General features: G+C 39.0%; 1 protein-coding gene and 1 pseudogene across 1 annotated transcript; both read left to right on the top strand.

The window, feature by feature from the left end:
* The first annotated feature begins 560 nt into the window (after positions 1–560).
* Positions 561–14,329, top strand: LOC148046563 (vomeronasal type-2 receptor 26-like). Its single transcript, XM_087714843.1, has 7 exons — positions 561–698; positions 3,373–3,539; positions 5,082–5,259; positions 6,792–7,652; positions 9,599–9,826; positions 11,136–11,262; positions 13,428–14,329. The coding sequence occupies exons 1-7, from the start codon at positions 561–563 to the stop codon at positions 14,327–14,329; spliced, it is 2,601 nt and encodes an 866-aa protein (XP_087570969.1).
* Positions 10,295–10,744, top strand: LOC106542285 (large ribosomal subunit protein eL30 pseudogene; annotated as a pseudogene).
* Positions 14,330–14,436: the final 107 nt, after the last annotated feature.

Below are 14,436 nucleotides of genomic sequence, written 5' to 3'. Positions count from 1 at the left end.
TTAAAAGGTAAAGGTTCCCCTTGCACATATGTGCTAGTCATTTCTGACTCTGGGGTGGTGGTGCTCATCTTCGTTTCAAAGCCGAAGAGCCAGTGCTGTCCAAAGATGTCTCTGTGGTCATGTGGCTGGCATGACTAAATGGCAAAGGCGCACGGAATGCTGTCACCTTCCCACCAAAGGTGGTCCCTATTTTTCTACTTGCATTTTTACATGCTTTTGAACTGCTAGGTTGGCAGAAGCTGGGACAAGTAATGGGAACTCACTCTGTTATGCGGCAATAGGGATTCGAACCACCAAACTGCCATCCTTTCTGATCGACAAGTTCAGCATCTTAGCCACTGAGCTACCATATCCCTTTTACAATATTAGATGTATATTAAAAATATGGAATAGCTAGTTCACTCCAAGCATGAAGCATTCAGACACAAGCAAAGCAAAGTGATATATGTAGTACAATGCAGTGAGACATGTAGAGATCTGTACATTGGAGAAACAAAACAACCACTTTACAAAGGCATGGCACAACATAAGGCACATCAGAACAAGATTCAGTAGTTCATATGCATTTGAAAGACAAAGATCAATCTTTTGAATACAGCAAAGTCCACATTCTGGATAGAATGTTTACAACAGTCATTTCAGGAGTTCCAAGAAATTCCACACCCATTTGCACTATTCAGGTGATTCTGAGGGAACAGGTAAACATCCAAGTGACCTCAATGACTCTCAGAAAGAGTGCCAATGATGACATGACTGCAAGGCATCCATCCACCACCATTCAGTTAGAACTGAAGAAGTCTCTTGAATGAGAAATGAAATGTCTTCAAGGAAAAACAAATTCCAGTTGCCTTTTGGAAAAAAAAACACCTTTGGGACAATCATGACCCAGATGACTAAGAATCTCCACAGATGTGTAAATTCAGACTGCGCCTGAAAATGCACATTATACACTATAGCACAAGAAGCATTTTACAGGAAATTAAAATCAGGTAAAGAGTCATGGCTAATCTACTGAGTGCATTAGGATCAATAACATGGAGAATATGGCAGCATAGCGATTTAGTTTACAAAGCTTCTTGTGTCCATAGCTAAAAGAAATATTTTTAGTTAGATAGTAGAACATTTGGAAATTAACAGCAGAAGACAGAGTTGGAAATTGACAGAACAATGGGAAAACATGTGTTTGAAAGGATTGAAATTTACACTATGGCATTTAAAAGAGAATGTTTATAAAATGATGTGCTACTTGACGGAGTTTGTTGCAAAAATCAAATCCAGAAAGTACACACCGATAACTGATTCAGCAGGATTCATTAACTTCTTTATATACATAATAACACATGAATAAATATATAATGCCAATAGCAGATTCTTCCAACGTGATAGAAATTTGCAAACAAACGCAAGCAGCAAAGTACAGGAGAGAACAATTTCTAGCTCAAAATTGCAGACAAACTAGTTTCAGTTTCAGCACAGAGTTTAATACAGACAAAGAGAACCTTCTTCTATACAGGGCAGTTAAGCTAAGCCTAAGCCACACCCAGACACCTAGCTATCTGCAGCAGATACTGTTTCAGTTTTTAAACAGCCCTCATTGGCTGGCTTAGTGGCTATGCCTATTCATTGGCTGACCTTGTTACCATGTCTCTACCAATCATGAATATTCTGACACTGCTGATATAGAACAACAGAAAAATTAACTAGAATGTTAAAAGATGCTTTCAATTTATGGTGGAAATGTGGACAATATGAGGGATCATGCTAATACGCTGCAAAACACGGAAAAAAAAACCTCAGAAAATTTTGGGTTCAAATACATGCATATGTACCAGTGGTGGGTTTCAAAAATTGTTCAAACCTACTCTGTGGGTGTGGCCTCCTTTGTGGGAGTGGCTTGCCGCCCATGTGACCAGATATGAAGATGCCGATGACACTTGTCAGAACCAGCTTAAATTATCTCACACACAGCACTGGCATGCATAAGAATATGATGTAAACTTGTTTTTTAAAAGGCATCTTTGGTTTGCATTAAAACAACTTCAACACACGCAATGTTCTGATTGCACCACAAATGCAGTAGTCATCCTTACCTTTCACAGAGGCACTGAGTTTTATAAATATGAGCATGATAGTGTAGAATAATCATATCCAAGGACCAGTGGTGGGTTTCAAAATTTTTTGGAACCTCTTCTGTAGGTGTGGCCGGCTTTCCGTGTCCACTTCTAACTCTTCTAACCGGTTCGGTAGATTTGACAAACCGGTTCTACCAAACTGGTAGGAACCCACCTCTGATATGTACATGTCTGAACAGAGAAGGAACACTAATTAAATGTATTAGTGGCTCAAAACACTGACATTTTATGAAAAAAATGATTTATGGATTTGGTTGTTCAAAAGGCTATATTATGGAAAGGAAGAAGTTATGATGTAACTTGAGAGAGAGAGAGTATAACATCAATGTATCTATTCATGTTAACTGCTGTTAGGAAGAAAGTCATATTTTTATGACTATCTCCATTTATTCTTCATTCTGTTCTATTTATTGTGCTTTTTTTGTTTTTCATTTCTTTCCTTGTTTTTTCATTTCTTCAATTCAAAATTGATCCATACTTGTTTTTATTCTGTTGACAACATCTTTAAAAATTATGACATGTAATATAAATATAAACACTTAAAGGATTGCTAACCAGACAAAAGTTATATTTTCTTGTTGATGTAAAACCATGAACAATTTCTGACAGATAATCAACTGCTTTTGATTGAATTTTGTTATTTTCTCATTTTAAAAGCCTACTTTAAGGGCAAAACTCATGTATGTCATGCCATTTATATCAATATAAACCAGGAAAATATTTTATTTTTCATTTTTTTGGTTATTTATTTTGTTTGTTTTTTGTTTTGTTTTGTTTTGTTTTTGCCTTTGAGAGCAATCTGTTTTTCTGCTGTCAGTCTGTTTTGGGTGAAAACTGCAGACCATTCATGCCAATATGAGATCAATTAATTGTTGTTGCAATTTCAGAAAACATTGATCGAAGGATGCTGTGCTCCATAATTGACCATGTCTAATTCTACTCCTATGGACTCCAGGGAGTTTCAAACAGCAGAGCAAAACAGGGACCCAACCCACCAGGCTGACTGATGTTATTAATATCTGTTGTTACTAAATATATTCAAATATGAGGCTTAAAGACCAAGCTGCATAAGTCTGACTGCTTTTTTTCCTATACTTGTTTGCATTCTGGCCAACAAAGAGAAAAAGCCAAAATGTTAGGTTGTCCTACATATGTATATATTAAGGATCATTTTGGCAAATCGCTGATGTGATTTGCTATGTTACTTTTCAGGCTGTGGGTTATAATATTACTCCCTCAGATCCTATGCCATGATGCTAAATGCACCATCAACAATCCTAGCATTAAATACAAATCTTATCATTCAGGTGACCTCATCATTGGTGGCATTATTTCTCTGATCTACATGATGTCGAACCTGATCACCTTCAAAAGAATTCCATCTGAAGAACTTCTTGATGATCCCATGTATGTAGCTATTTATCTTAACCATGTTAGCTTTGAAATCTGGCTGGTCAACATATTTTGAGGAGCACACAAATGATTGAAATATAACTTTCATCTCTTATCAGTTGACAGTACTGTGCTAAGAGATTCTACTCTATCGCTTATATATTTCACCATAAATGGTTAGAAGAAACTCTGTGCTTCATTTCAGCTTCATAAAATTTCCAGATATACACTTGCCTTGTTCTTACTTAATAGATACCTGGTTTTTTTCCCCAAACTCTGCTTTCTGGATTCCCTATGATTCACTCCTATGCTTTCATGGCACAAAAAATCCAGCACAGTCTAAACACAAGCCATTATTTTTCTGTCCCTTGATAGCAAAGAGAGGATAACTTAGGAGCTGAACATTATTTGTTTCTATATTTTAGATATTGCCATACAAATGTACTTCAATGTACAACATTGAAGTTATATACAAATATAAAATGCTACAAAGAAGTGTGTTGTTGTTGTTAGACATGAAGTTGTGTCCGACCCATTGCAACCCCATGGACAACATTCCTACAGGCCTCCGTGTCCTCTACCACCCCCCAGAGTCCATTTAAACTCACGCCTACTGCTTCGGTGACTCCATCCAGCCTCCTCATTCTCTGCCGTCCCCTTTTTCTTTTGCCTTCAATTTTTCCCAGCATTAGGCTCTTCTCCAGTGAGTCCTTCCTTCTCATTAGGTGGCCAAAGTATCTGAGTTTTGTCTTCGGGATCTGGCCTTCTAAAGATCAGTCAAGGTTTATCTTCTCCAGGACTGACTGGTTTGATTGCCTTGCAGTCCAAGGGACTCGTAGGAGTCTTCTCCAGCACCATAGATCAAAGGCCTCAATTCTTAGGCCTTCAACCTTCCTTATGGTCCAACTTTCACATCATACATTGCAACTGTGAAAACCATAGCCTTGACTATACGCACTTTGGTTGGCAGGGTAATGTCTCTGCTTTTTAGTATGCTGTCTAGATTTGCCATAGCTTTCCTCCCCAGGAGCAAGCCTCTTTTAATTTCTTGGCTGCAATCCCCATCTGCAGTGATCTTGCAGCCCAGGAAAATAAAATCTGTCACTACCTCCATTTATTCCCAATTTATTTGCTAGGAATTGAGAGGACTGGATACCATGATCTTAGTTTTCATAATGTTGAGTTTCAAGCCAACATTTGTACTCTTCTCTTTCACTCGCATCAAGGGGCTCTTTAGTTCCTCTTCACTTTCTGCCATAAGAAAAAAGTTATGTGCCAAATATCTGTATTTTACCCATGAAACTTGTGAAGGCAATTAGTTTCTACACATTCTTTTTCTTTGGGGGCATAGACTTTGGTTTTGGACCTTGTTGTTAACAAAGATTATTAAACTAAATGCAATTAAGTTCTCTGTTGTGACAGAGACATTACTCTCTCTTGAAGTTTGTTTCTACAGAACTACTTGCATATCTTGAGTTTGATCTGTGCTGTAAAGGAGATCAATGAAAATCCTCAGATTTTGCCAAACATCACTCTGGGCTTTGGTATATCTAACAGCTATTTCATGGCAACATGGACCTACCTTGCTTCTATGGAGCTTCTTTCTTCACATGATAGTTGGGTTCCCAACTACAAATGTAGTATCCACCAAAACTCAGTTTGTGTTATTGCAGGACCCAATTCTCATATCTCTCGAGTTATGGCAGACATTCTTAGCATTTACAAGATTCCACTGGTAAGACCTATTTAAAACAGAAGAAAAAAACACCCCACATTTGTGTATTATCTGATATCTGTGTTCCAGTTTAATGAAATTTCCTCTGTTGGTTGTAATTAATGGCAATCAGACCATAAGTAAAATCTGGCTGCACAATGTTTTCAAATTTCAAGTCCTAATTTACTGCACATTTGTTAATGTATTTCAAGCAAAGACATTTCACTTTCTCTTTAGAATAGAATAGAATAACAAAGTTGGAAGGGACCTTGGAGGTCTTATAGTCCAACCCCCTGCTTAGGCAGGAAACCATACACCACTTAAGACAAATGGTTATCCAACATCTTCTTAAAGACTATGTTGGAGCATTCACAACCTCTGGAGGCAAATTGTTCCATTGATTAAATGTTCTGTCAAGAAATTTATCCTCAGTTCTAAATTGCTTCTCTCCTTGGTTAGTTTCCACCCATTGCTTCTTGTACTGCCCCCAGGTGTTTTGGAGAACAGAATATCTAGGAAAGAGATAAATCCTCTTAACCTTTTGGCATAATTTTAAGATTTCATTTATTAAAATAAAATGTTGTACTCTTGTTTTCAGTGAAAGTTCCTTGTTAATAGAAGCAGCATATACTGTATCTTGGAGTTACAGGTATTATATCACTGGAAATTTTCAAGGAAAGGTGGACAGATATATATTTTAGATTTCTATGGTGTTTTTTGAATGGAAGATCACCATGGTTCTTTTAAGTCTTAAACCCATGGTTCTAAAAAGAAGGTTTATCTAATCTAGTTGGCACTGGTTATTCATAATGATGACGTTTGTTTATCAAATATCTTTTCTTCTACCTGTACTTTTTGGAAAATGATGGCGTCTCTTATGAAATTACTGTAGACTCTTAACTCTTCCATAACAATTTTTGTGAAATCGTGAGGGAATAAGAGGATCTTGCAGGCTAATATTAAAGTACTGTTATAATAAAGTAGTAAAGATAGAGCTTTTTGCTTCTTAGACTACATCTAAGGACTAACATCAGTCCTACAGTTCTGCAAGTATTTTACATTTTAATCTGGGTAGTTTAAATGTTTTAATTATTATTTTTTACTTGATCGATAATGTCTAAGCCACCCAGAGTCACCTTGTAGAGGAGATGGGCAGCATAAAAATGTAACAAATAATAAGTAAGTAAGTATTGCTTTCTTTGGAGATTCTCAGTCATCTAGGTCATGGTTGTCCCAAAGATGTTTTTTTTTCAGGAGGCAACTGGACTTTCTTATTTTTTTTTCTTTGAAGATGTTTTGCTTCTCATCCAAGAAGCTTCTTCAGCTCTGAGTGGATGATGGGCCTGCATTCTTGGATGAGAAGTCTTCAAAGAAAAAGAAAAAAGAAAGTCCATTTGTGTCCTGAAAAAGCACCTTTGGGACATTGCTCTCCTTCTTTCCATTTACTCTACTGAAAAATTAGGCAGGTCTATTGTCTCTTCTGAAACATTCCCCATACTTCCTGTCTTTTGTGGACTGAGGTATTTTATTTTCCTTTTTCCCCCCCTGCTTAGTTGACCTATGGCTCAGCTCCAGTGCTGGATAACATGATTTACTCAGTGTTCTTTCATCACATGTTTCCAAACGAACATCTTCAAATTATGGGAATTCTCCAGTTGCTGCTGCATTTTAGGTGGACCTGGATTGGGGTGATTTGTCATGAAAATGAGATCGGTGAACGATTTCTGAGGAAAGTGCTTATAATATTTTCCCAAAAGGGGATCTGCTTTGATTACATTGAAGAGCTTCCAATGAAAGCATTTTCGAATGAGTTGGGAGAGCAACTGGATAATAATCTTAAAATATACAGAGTCATGATGACAGCGACCTCCAGCGTTGTGATTGTGTATTCTGAAAACCACGTAATGGCAATTTTCAGAATGATCTCCTCTGTTTCGGAAATTGTGGACAGCACAGTGGAGAGAAAGGACAAAGTTTGGATTTTCCCAGCCCAGATGGAATACACTTCAGTTCCATTTCAAAGAGACAGAAGTATGGACTTCATCCATGGGGCTCTTTCTTTCTCAGCTTCATCAAAAGAACTATCAGGATTCAATACATTTCTTCAGATGAGAAACAATGTTCCAGAAGAGAAAGACAGTCTTTCAAGGGTCTTTTGGGAACAAGCCTTTGGCTGTTCTTTCTCAAAATCCACTTTAAACGGAGAATCGGACAAAAGATGCACAGGGGAAGAGAAGCTGGAGACTCTTCCAAGCTCTGTTTTTGAACTCAGTATGACTGGGCAAAGCTACAGTATCTACAATGCAGTCTATGCTGTGGCACATGCTCTCCAAGCCATGCTTACATCCCACTCTAAATACAGAGCAATGGCTGGTAGTGGGAAGCAGAAGCTTCTTAATCATCAAATGTGGCAGGTAATATCCTATATTTATTTATCTAGCATATGATATTGCTTCCATATCTATAACATTCCATACATTCTGTAGAAAGAAATGTAACAATAAAGTGGATTGTTGACTTGGGTGTCAAACTTGCTGTGTCATGTTACCATCATGTGACATATCATGATTTTTTCCCTTCATGGGGTGGGTGTTGCCTCTACATGACACATCCAGCTCACGGATCACCAGTTTGACACCCCTGAGTGTTAGATGGATCCGAATGGCCGCTTCATGCAACCCATATGAAGCGGTTGGCTCTTCACAGATCGTTTATTTATGAGACAAATTTCCAGTTGTTCGACTATTTTTATATTCATATTTTAAATGGACTTTGCATTATCTTATAAATAAATGGCACCACTTTGGTCTGTAAGCATACAACCACTTTAGTATCTGAAGATCAAAATGGGTATTCATCTGTGTGTCTCCTCTTTCATGCCATTGTTTAATTACATTGTACCATATTTTTCAGAGTATAAGACACTCTGGGCTATAAGACACATCTACCTTTTTTGGAAGTGAAAGCAAGGGGGAAAAATGCTGCCTATGCCTACCAGCATCCATTAGTATTCATCTGGCTAGAGTCCTTGCAACAAACAGAAAACAGCCTGGTCTGCTGTTATTGTAGTCTTAGCACAAATAGCTGATTGCCTGTTGGCTCAGCCTCCCAGAATATTGCCAATAAGCTGTTCCAGGGTGTGGGGATCACCACAGGACATTGCTGCTGAGCTTCACCTCCCTGCATTGCATTTTTGGCCTCCTCATTTTTGGTTTCCATGCATTGTATTTTCGGCAAGTTCCAGGCAGCAGAGATTCGGCCAGTTTCAAGCAGCCGCTGCCAATCCCTACCACTTAGAACTGGTCAAAAATGCAATGCATGGAGGCCAAAAACATGATGCGTGAAGGTAGCAATATGCTGTGGCGATCTCCACAGTGTATAACAGGTCTAGAACAAAGTGTGCAGAGGCCGAAAATGACGTGCGGAGGCCAAAAATGGCCAAAGGGTGGGAGCCAGTGGATGGGTGGGGCTTTGACAACATTTAGTGTATAAGACCCACCACAATTTTCACCCATGGGGGGGGTGTAGGAAAATCTGTCTTATACTCCAAAAAGTATGGTAATTCGGTGTTTTTTTTAAAAGGACTCCTCAATTTTAGGAATAGTGCGAGAAGCTCTGGAAAATTAACGGGAAATGATGAACCCACTTTCACTCTCAACACATAAGGCAAATAATTTTGAAAAGACTTTTATACTTTCAAGTTAGATGCATAAATATGAGAGGGAAGCAAAGGACAAAATGTTGGGGTTACAGACTCTTAGAATGAAAATTTCTGGTAATGGAGGCATGTTCCTCTAGGTGATAAAAAATGAAATGAGGGTTGTTAGGCTACCTTAGCAGGTCCCTCTTCCTTTTGATGAATCTTCTGGCTGTTGCCAGTAGCAGTGATTAATTCACACTGTTACAAGTAGTCTTGACTAGCAATGATTCATTTAGTCACAACAGCAGTGAAAAAAGTGACTAATTACTGTTTTACTAAAGACAGCTGCACTGCACATGATCACATAATCAAAATTCAGATTCTTGGCAACTGGTGTGTATTTATGACAGCTGCAGTGTTCTGGGATCATGTGATCAACTTTTGCAACCTTCTCACAAGCAAAGTCAATGGGGAAGCCAAATTCATTTACCAACCCTGTTGCTAACTTCACAACTGCAGTGACTCACTTAACAACCCTTGCAAGAAAGGTCATAAAATGGGGCAAAACTCACTCAACAACTGTCTTGCTTAGCAATGAATATTTTGGATATATGTTGAGGACAATCTGTATTTAGGAGTGCAATAGTATTTTATAAAATAACATTGCTGTATATTTTGACTATTCATGCATATTAATTACTGCCATGTTCCTCCCCTGAGCTTCATCATTACCTGAGAAAAGTCTCATTTAACAACAGTGCTGGAGAAAATATTTTCTTTGACCAGAATGGGAAGGTTGCAACTGGCTTTGATATTATCAACTGGATCACCTTCCCAAATCAATCCTTTCATAGAGTCAAGGTTGGAAAAGTAAATCCATCAGCTCGAACAGAAAACCTGTTCTCTCTATCGACAGATAAAATTGTCTGGGCCAACCTTTTTAACCAGGTACTATTTATTCATTTTTAAAGGGGTGGCTCAATGCTTAGGCTATAGCTAATGTTGGAATAGGTTTTGAAGAATTGCACAAATTAATGAATCAAGTAAATAAAAAGCAATATGCTTGATGCACAGGACTTTTGCATAAGAATAGAATAGAATAGAATAGAATGACTACAATAGAATAGAATAGAATAGAATAGAATAGAATAGAATAGAATAGAATAGAATAGAATAGAATAGAATAGTTGGAACCCCCTGCCTAAGCAGACTAGAAGACCTCCAAGGTCTTCAAGTCTAACCCCCTGTTTAGGCAGGAAACCCTACACCAGTTCAGACAAATGAACATCTATCCAACATCTTCTTTAAAGCTTCCAGTTTTGGAGCATTCACACCTTCTAGGGGCAACTTGTCCCACTGATTAGTTGTTCTAACTGTCAGCAAATTTCTAAGTCCTAAGAAAAAGGAACTCCCTTTCCTTTCCTCGTTGCCCGGCCATCTTAGAGGGGCTCCTCTGGCAACGGCAGGGCCGACGTGAGCCGGCAAGATGGTGGCCACCAAGAAGATGAAAAAGTCTTTAGAGTCCATAAACTCTAGACTTCAGCTGGTTATGAAAAGTGGTAAATATGTACTTGGATATAAACAAACTCTGAAAATGATTCGACAGGGCAAAGCCAAGTTGGTTATCCTAGCCAATAACTGTCCTGCTTTGAGAAAATCAGAAATTGAGTACTATGCTATGTTGGCCAAAACTGGTGTGCATCACTACAGTGGCAACAATATTGAACTGGGAACAGCTTGTGGGAAGTACTACAGAGTATGTACACTTGCTATTATTGACCCAGGTGACTCTGACATCATTAGAAGCATGCCAGAACAAACCAGTGAGAAGTAAAATTAATAAACTTTACATTTTGTGTAATAAAACTGGCTTTAAAAAAAAAGAAAGAAAAAGGAACTCAATTTACTCCTACCTCTAAGTTAAACAACCTTAATCTTTGAGCTCTATCTGATGAATAAGAGACTCTCCTATTTGCATCACAGGTGGGTTGCTACCGGTTCACACCGGTTCGGTGCAAAATAAGTCATGCAAATCACACACGCACCAAACTGGCAGTAATGCCAGTGGGAACCCACCCCTGATTTCCCTGACTTATTTTGCTTGAAAGTATATTTTGGGAAATAAATCAAACCTTTCATGCTAGTATGGAATGTTTCATAACTCACTAAAACAAAAGGAAAGATTCCTCAAAGATAATAATTTCTTAGATGGTTAACATCTAAATTCTAAATGTATTGCAGTTTCATTTATTAACAGACTCGACCTCCTTCTTTGTGCAATGATCATTGCTCCTTGGGTTACATCAAGATCACAATAGAAGGGAAGCCATTTTGCTGTTACAAATGCCTTCGTTGCCCAGAAGGGAAAATTGCCAACGAGACAGGTAAGAGATTCCATGAAAGAACAGTTCAACAGATACCATGCAAGGAGCATTGATATTTATTAACTCTGATGGTCAATAGCTTCGAAATACTGTACAACCCAGACTTGCTGATGTTGATGCATTGAGCCATACAGTCCAGGAGAAGTGGAATGGTTACAATGTAACCATTTGTAACATGTCCCAAAGTTGCTTTTTTCCCAAAAAAAAGCAACTGGACTTTCTTTGTTTTTTCTTGAATGTGTTTCACTTCTCATCCAAGAAACTTCTTCAGTTCTGACTGAATGGTGGTGAATAGAAGGATTCATATTCCTTGCAGTTGTCTGATCATTAGCACTCTTGAGAGCTCAGAATTCTGAGAGTCGTTGAGACCACTTGGAGGTTTAACTGTGGCCTCAGGATAATTGAATAGTGCAAATGGGTATGGAAGTTTCTTGGAACTGCTGAAAGGGATGTGTTGTAAACAGGAGATAGGTAGTGTCATATCCTTCTGTTGAGAGAGGCTTCTTCAATCATAATGTAGATGGCCTCTTTAACCCTTCTTTCAAAGAGTGGCCTTTTCTGTCCAGAATGTGTCATCAAAATAGTGACCTTTGTGTTTGAAATGCATCTTGTCCTTGTGGGTTTATTCTTCTATCTTGGACCATGCATTTGTAAAGTGAGCTGTTTTGTTTCTCCAATGTATAGAGCTACATGTCTCATTGAATTTCTTTGAATACAACAATAAAAGTCCTTCTGTATTCCAAGAAGCGTATCTAGACCTGGTATTCTACCACTTTGGATTGGTTTGCCTGAACCGGTAGCGGAATCATGGGTGGCTCCGCCCATCCAGTCTGGCTCTACGGCATCCCATTTAGGCTCTTTTTTTGCCCAAAGTGCATGCACAGAAAGCGTGTGCATGCTCTCATTTGCCAACCAGTAGGGAATACCACCCCTCAGGGTGTCAGCTTGGCAATTCTCGGCAGGCAGATAACTTATTCACTTACTGTATGAAAAAGAGTAAGAAGAAGGAAAAAGTAAGAAGTTGGGGAAAAATATCTCCCCACCATCACCTTGCACTCACCTCAGACTTAAAAATCTATGGCTCTCTTATCCCAATGAGTCAGCAACCTGTCTAAAACTTTTCTTTTCAAAATCAAGAGCTTTGGCTTCTCAAAAATCAGCTTGGCAGGAAAAAAAATAAAATAACAGCTGTTCACTGATAAAGCAAATGAAAAAAAAACCTTGTCATTCAAGATGCCATTTTCTAGAGGACTGAGGGGAGCCTTCTCTGGGCTGTCTCCCTCCCTGTGGAACATCATCCCTGTAGAGATACAATGGGCCAGCCCTGTGATTTTCTTTTAAAAGGCCATGAAAATTTCATTTTGTCATCAGGCACAAGAATTCAAGGGATATGTGGAGTTCAACAAGTGGTTGGTCTGAATGTTGTTGTCAGGAAAATGTAAGATATACCTGTAGAGCCATGATGGCAAACCTATGGCACACATGCCACAGGTGGCACATGGAACCCTCTTTGAGGTGAGCTGTCACCCCAGCTTAGCACCATTGCACATGTGCGCCCCTCCCGTCAGACAGCTGGTTTTTGAGACTCTGTCATGCATGTAGGAAATGTGCATGCATGTGTGGCGTATGGGGGGGGGCATACCCCCTGTGCCCTGTTTTTGGTCCCAGGAGGCTTCAGAGAGGCCTGCTAGGACCTAAATGGGGCACGAGAGAGGCATGGTAGGGTGGGGGGGAGAACAGGGGGATGTCATGCAGATGCACTGGGGTGGATGGGTGGGGGTGTCACACATGCATTGCATTATGGGTGTGGGCACGCATGTGCATGCTGTCATGCATGCATGTGTAGTTTCATCACCCGGGGACAAAAAGGTTAGCCAGCACTGATATAGAGTCTTATTTTTATAAGATACCCAGCAACACTGTGAGTCGGAAAGCCATATAATTTTTCTAGTAAATAAACAAGTGAATAATTAAAATTATAGTAATTTTAAGAGTCTGTTGTCAAGCAGTTCATTTTTAGACCTACAGCCTTTACTATAAGTTAGATTTTAAATTTCCAAATATCTTGAAATCCCAGTCATGGAAATGTGTTATTTCTGAAATTTGGGAAAGACTGAACTAACACTGCATACTTATCTGCTTAACAAATTTCTTTCCTCTTCCAGATTTAGATGACTGTTTGCCCTGTCCTGAAGAATGCTATGCTAACAAGGACCAGGTGCTTTGCATTAAAAAACATGCAACTTTCTTGTCTTACAAAGAACCCTTGGGAATCACCTTGACCAGTGTGGCTTTCCTCTTTTCTTTCATCTCAGTTGTGCTGCTGGGGATCTTCATTAAATACCAGGATACTCCCATAGTCAAAGCCAACAACAGGAATCTCAGTTATACTCTTCTTCTTGCTCTCCTGCTTTCCTTCCTTTGCACTTTGCTTTTCATTGGGCAACCTAACCAAATAAAATGTCTCACGCGACAAACTACTTTTAGCATCATTTTCTCTGTAGCCCTTTCTTGTATATTAGCAAAAACAACCATAGTGGTCCTTGCTTTCATGGCCACCAAGCCATGTTCCAAAATCAGGAAATGGGTGGGGAAAAAGCTGACCAACACAATTGTCGTGTCTTGCTCCCTGGTGCAAGCCACCATTTGTAGTGTGTGGCTGGCAATTTCCCCCCCATTTCCAGAATCAGACACACACTCCATGGTTGAAGAAATTGTCCTGGAATGTAATGAAGGTTCACCCATCATGTTTTACATTGTCCTTGGCTTTATGGGGTTCTTGGCTGCTGTCAGCTTCACAGTGGCCTTCCTAGCCAGGAAGTTACCTGACAGCTTTAATGAAGCCAAATTTATTACCTTCAGCATGTTTGTCTTTTGCAGTGTCTGGGTGTTGTTTATTCCCACCTATCTGAGCACCAAGGGAAAATACTTGGTGGCTGTGGAGATCTTCTCCATTTTGTCTTCAGCAGCAGGATTACTGAGCTGCATCTTTTTCCCCAAATGCTACATTATTGTGCTGAGGCCTGACCTGAACCGAAAGAAACAGTTGATAAAGAAACAAAATTGAATTCCAGATTTATTTATTATTTATTTATTTGTATCCATCAAGATTCTTTCTCTATGTCAAGTTTCATTCTGTTGAATGGCTTTCAATTTGGCAAGATAGTTAACCCC

This window comes from Thamnophis sirtalis, unplaced genomic scaffold, assembly GCF_051295495.1.
Source record: "Thamnophis sirtalis isolate CommonGarterSnake01/CBP01778 unplaced genomic scaffold, rThaSir2_p1.2 scaffold_4, whole genome shotgun sequence".
NCBI classification, from domain to species: Eukaryota; Metazoa; Chordata; class Lepidosauria; order Squamata; family Natricidae; genus Thamnophis; species Thamnophis sirtalis.
Note: the sequence above shows the minus strand (reverse complement) of the source record. Positions and strands in the feature narration are given on the sequence as shown.

Bases quoted from the DNA above. Each gene is read 5' to 3' on its own strand.
- LOC148046563 (XM_087714843.1), top strand. From the start codon at position 561: ATGCATTTGAAAGACAAAGATCAATCTTTTGAATACAGCAAAGTCCAC. The intron at 5,260-6,791 runs GTAAGACCTATT...CCCCCTGCTTAG, and splicing joins GCATTTACAAGATTCCACTG to TTGACCTATGGCTCAGCTCC. The intron at 7,653-9,598 runs GTAATATCCTAT...TCCTCCCCTGAG, and splicing joins TTAATCATCAAATGTGGCAG to CTTCATCATTACCTGAGAAA.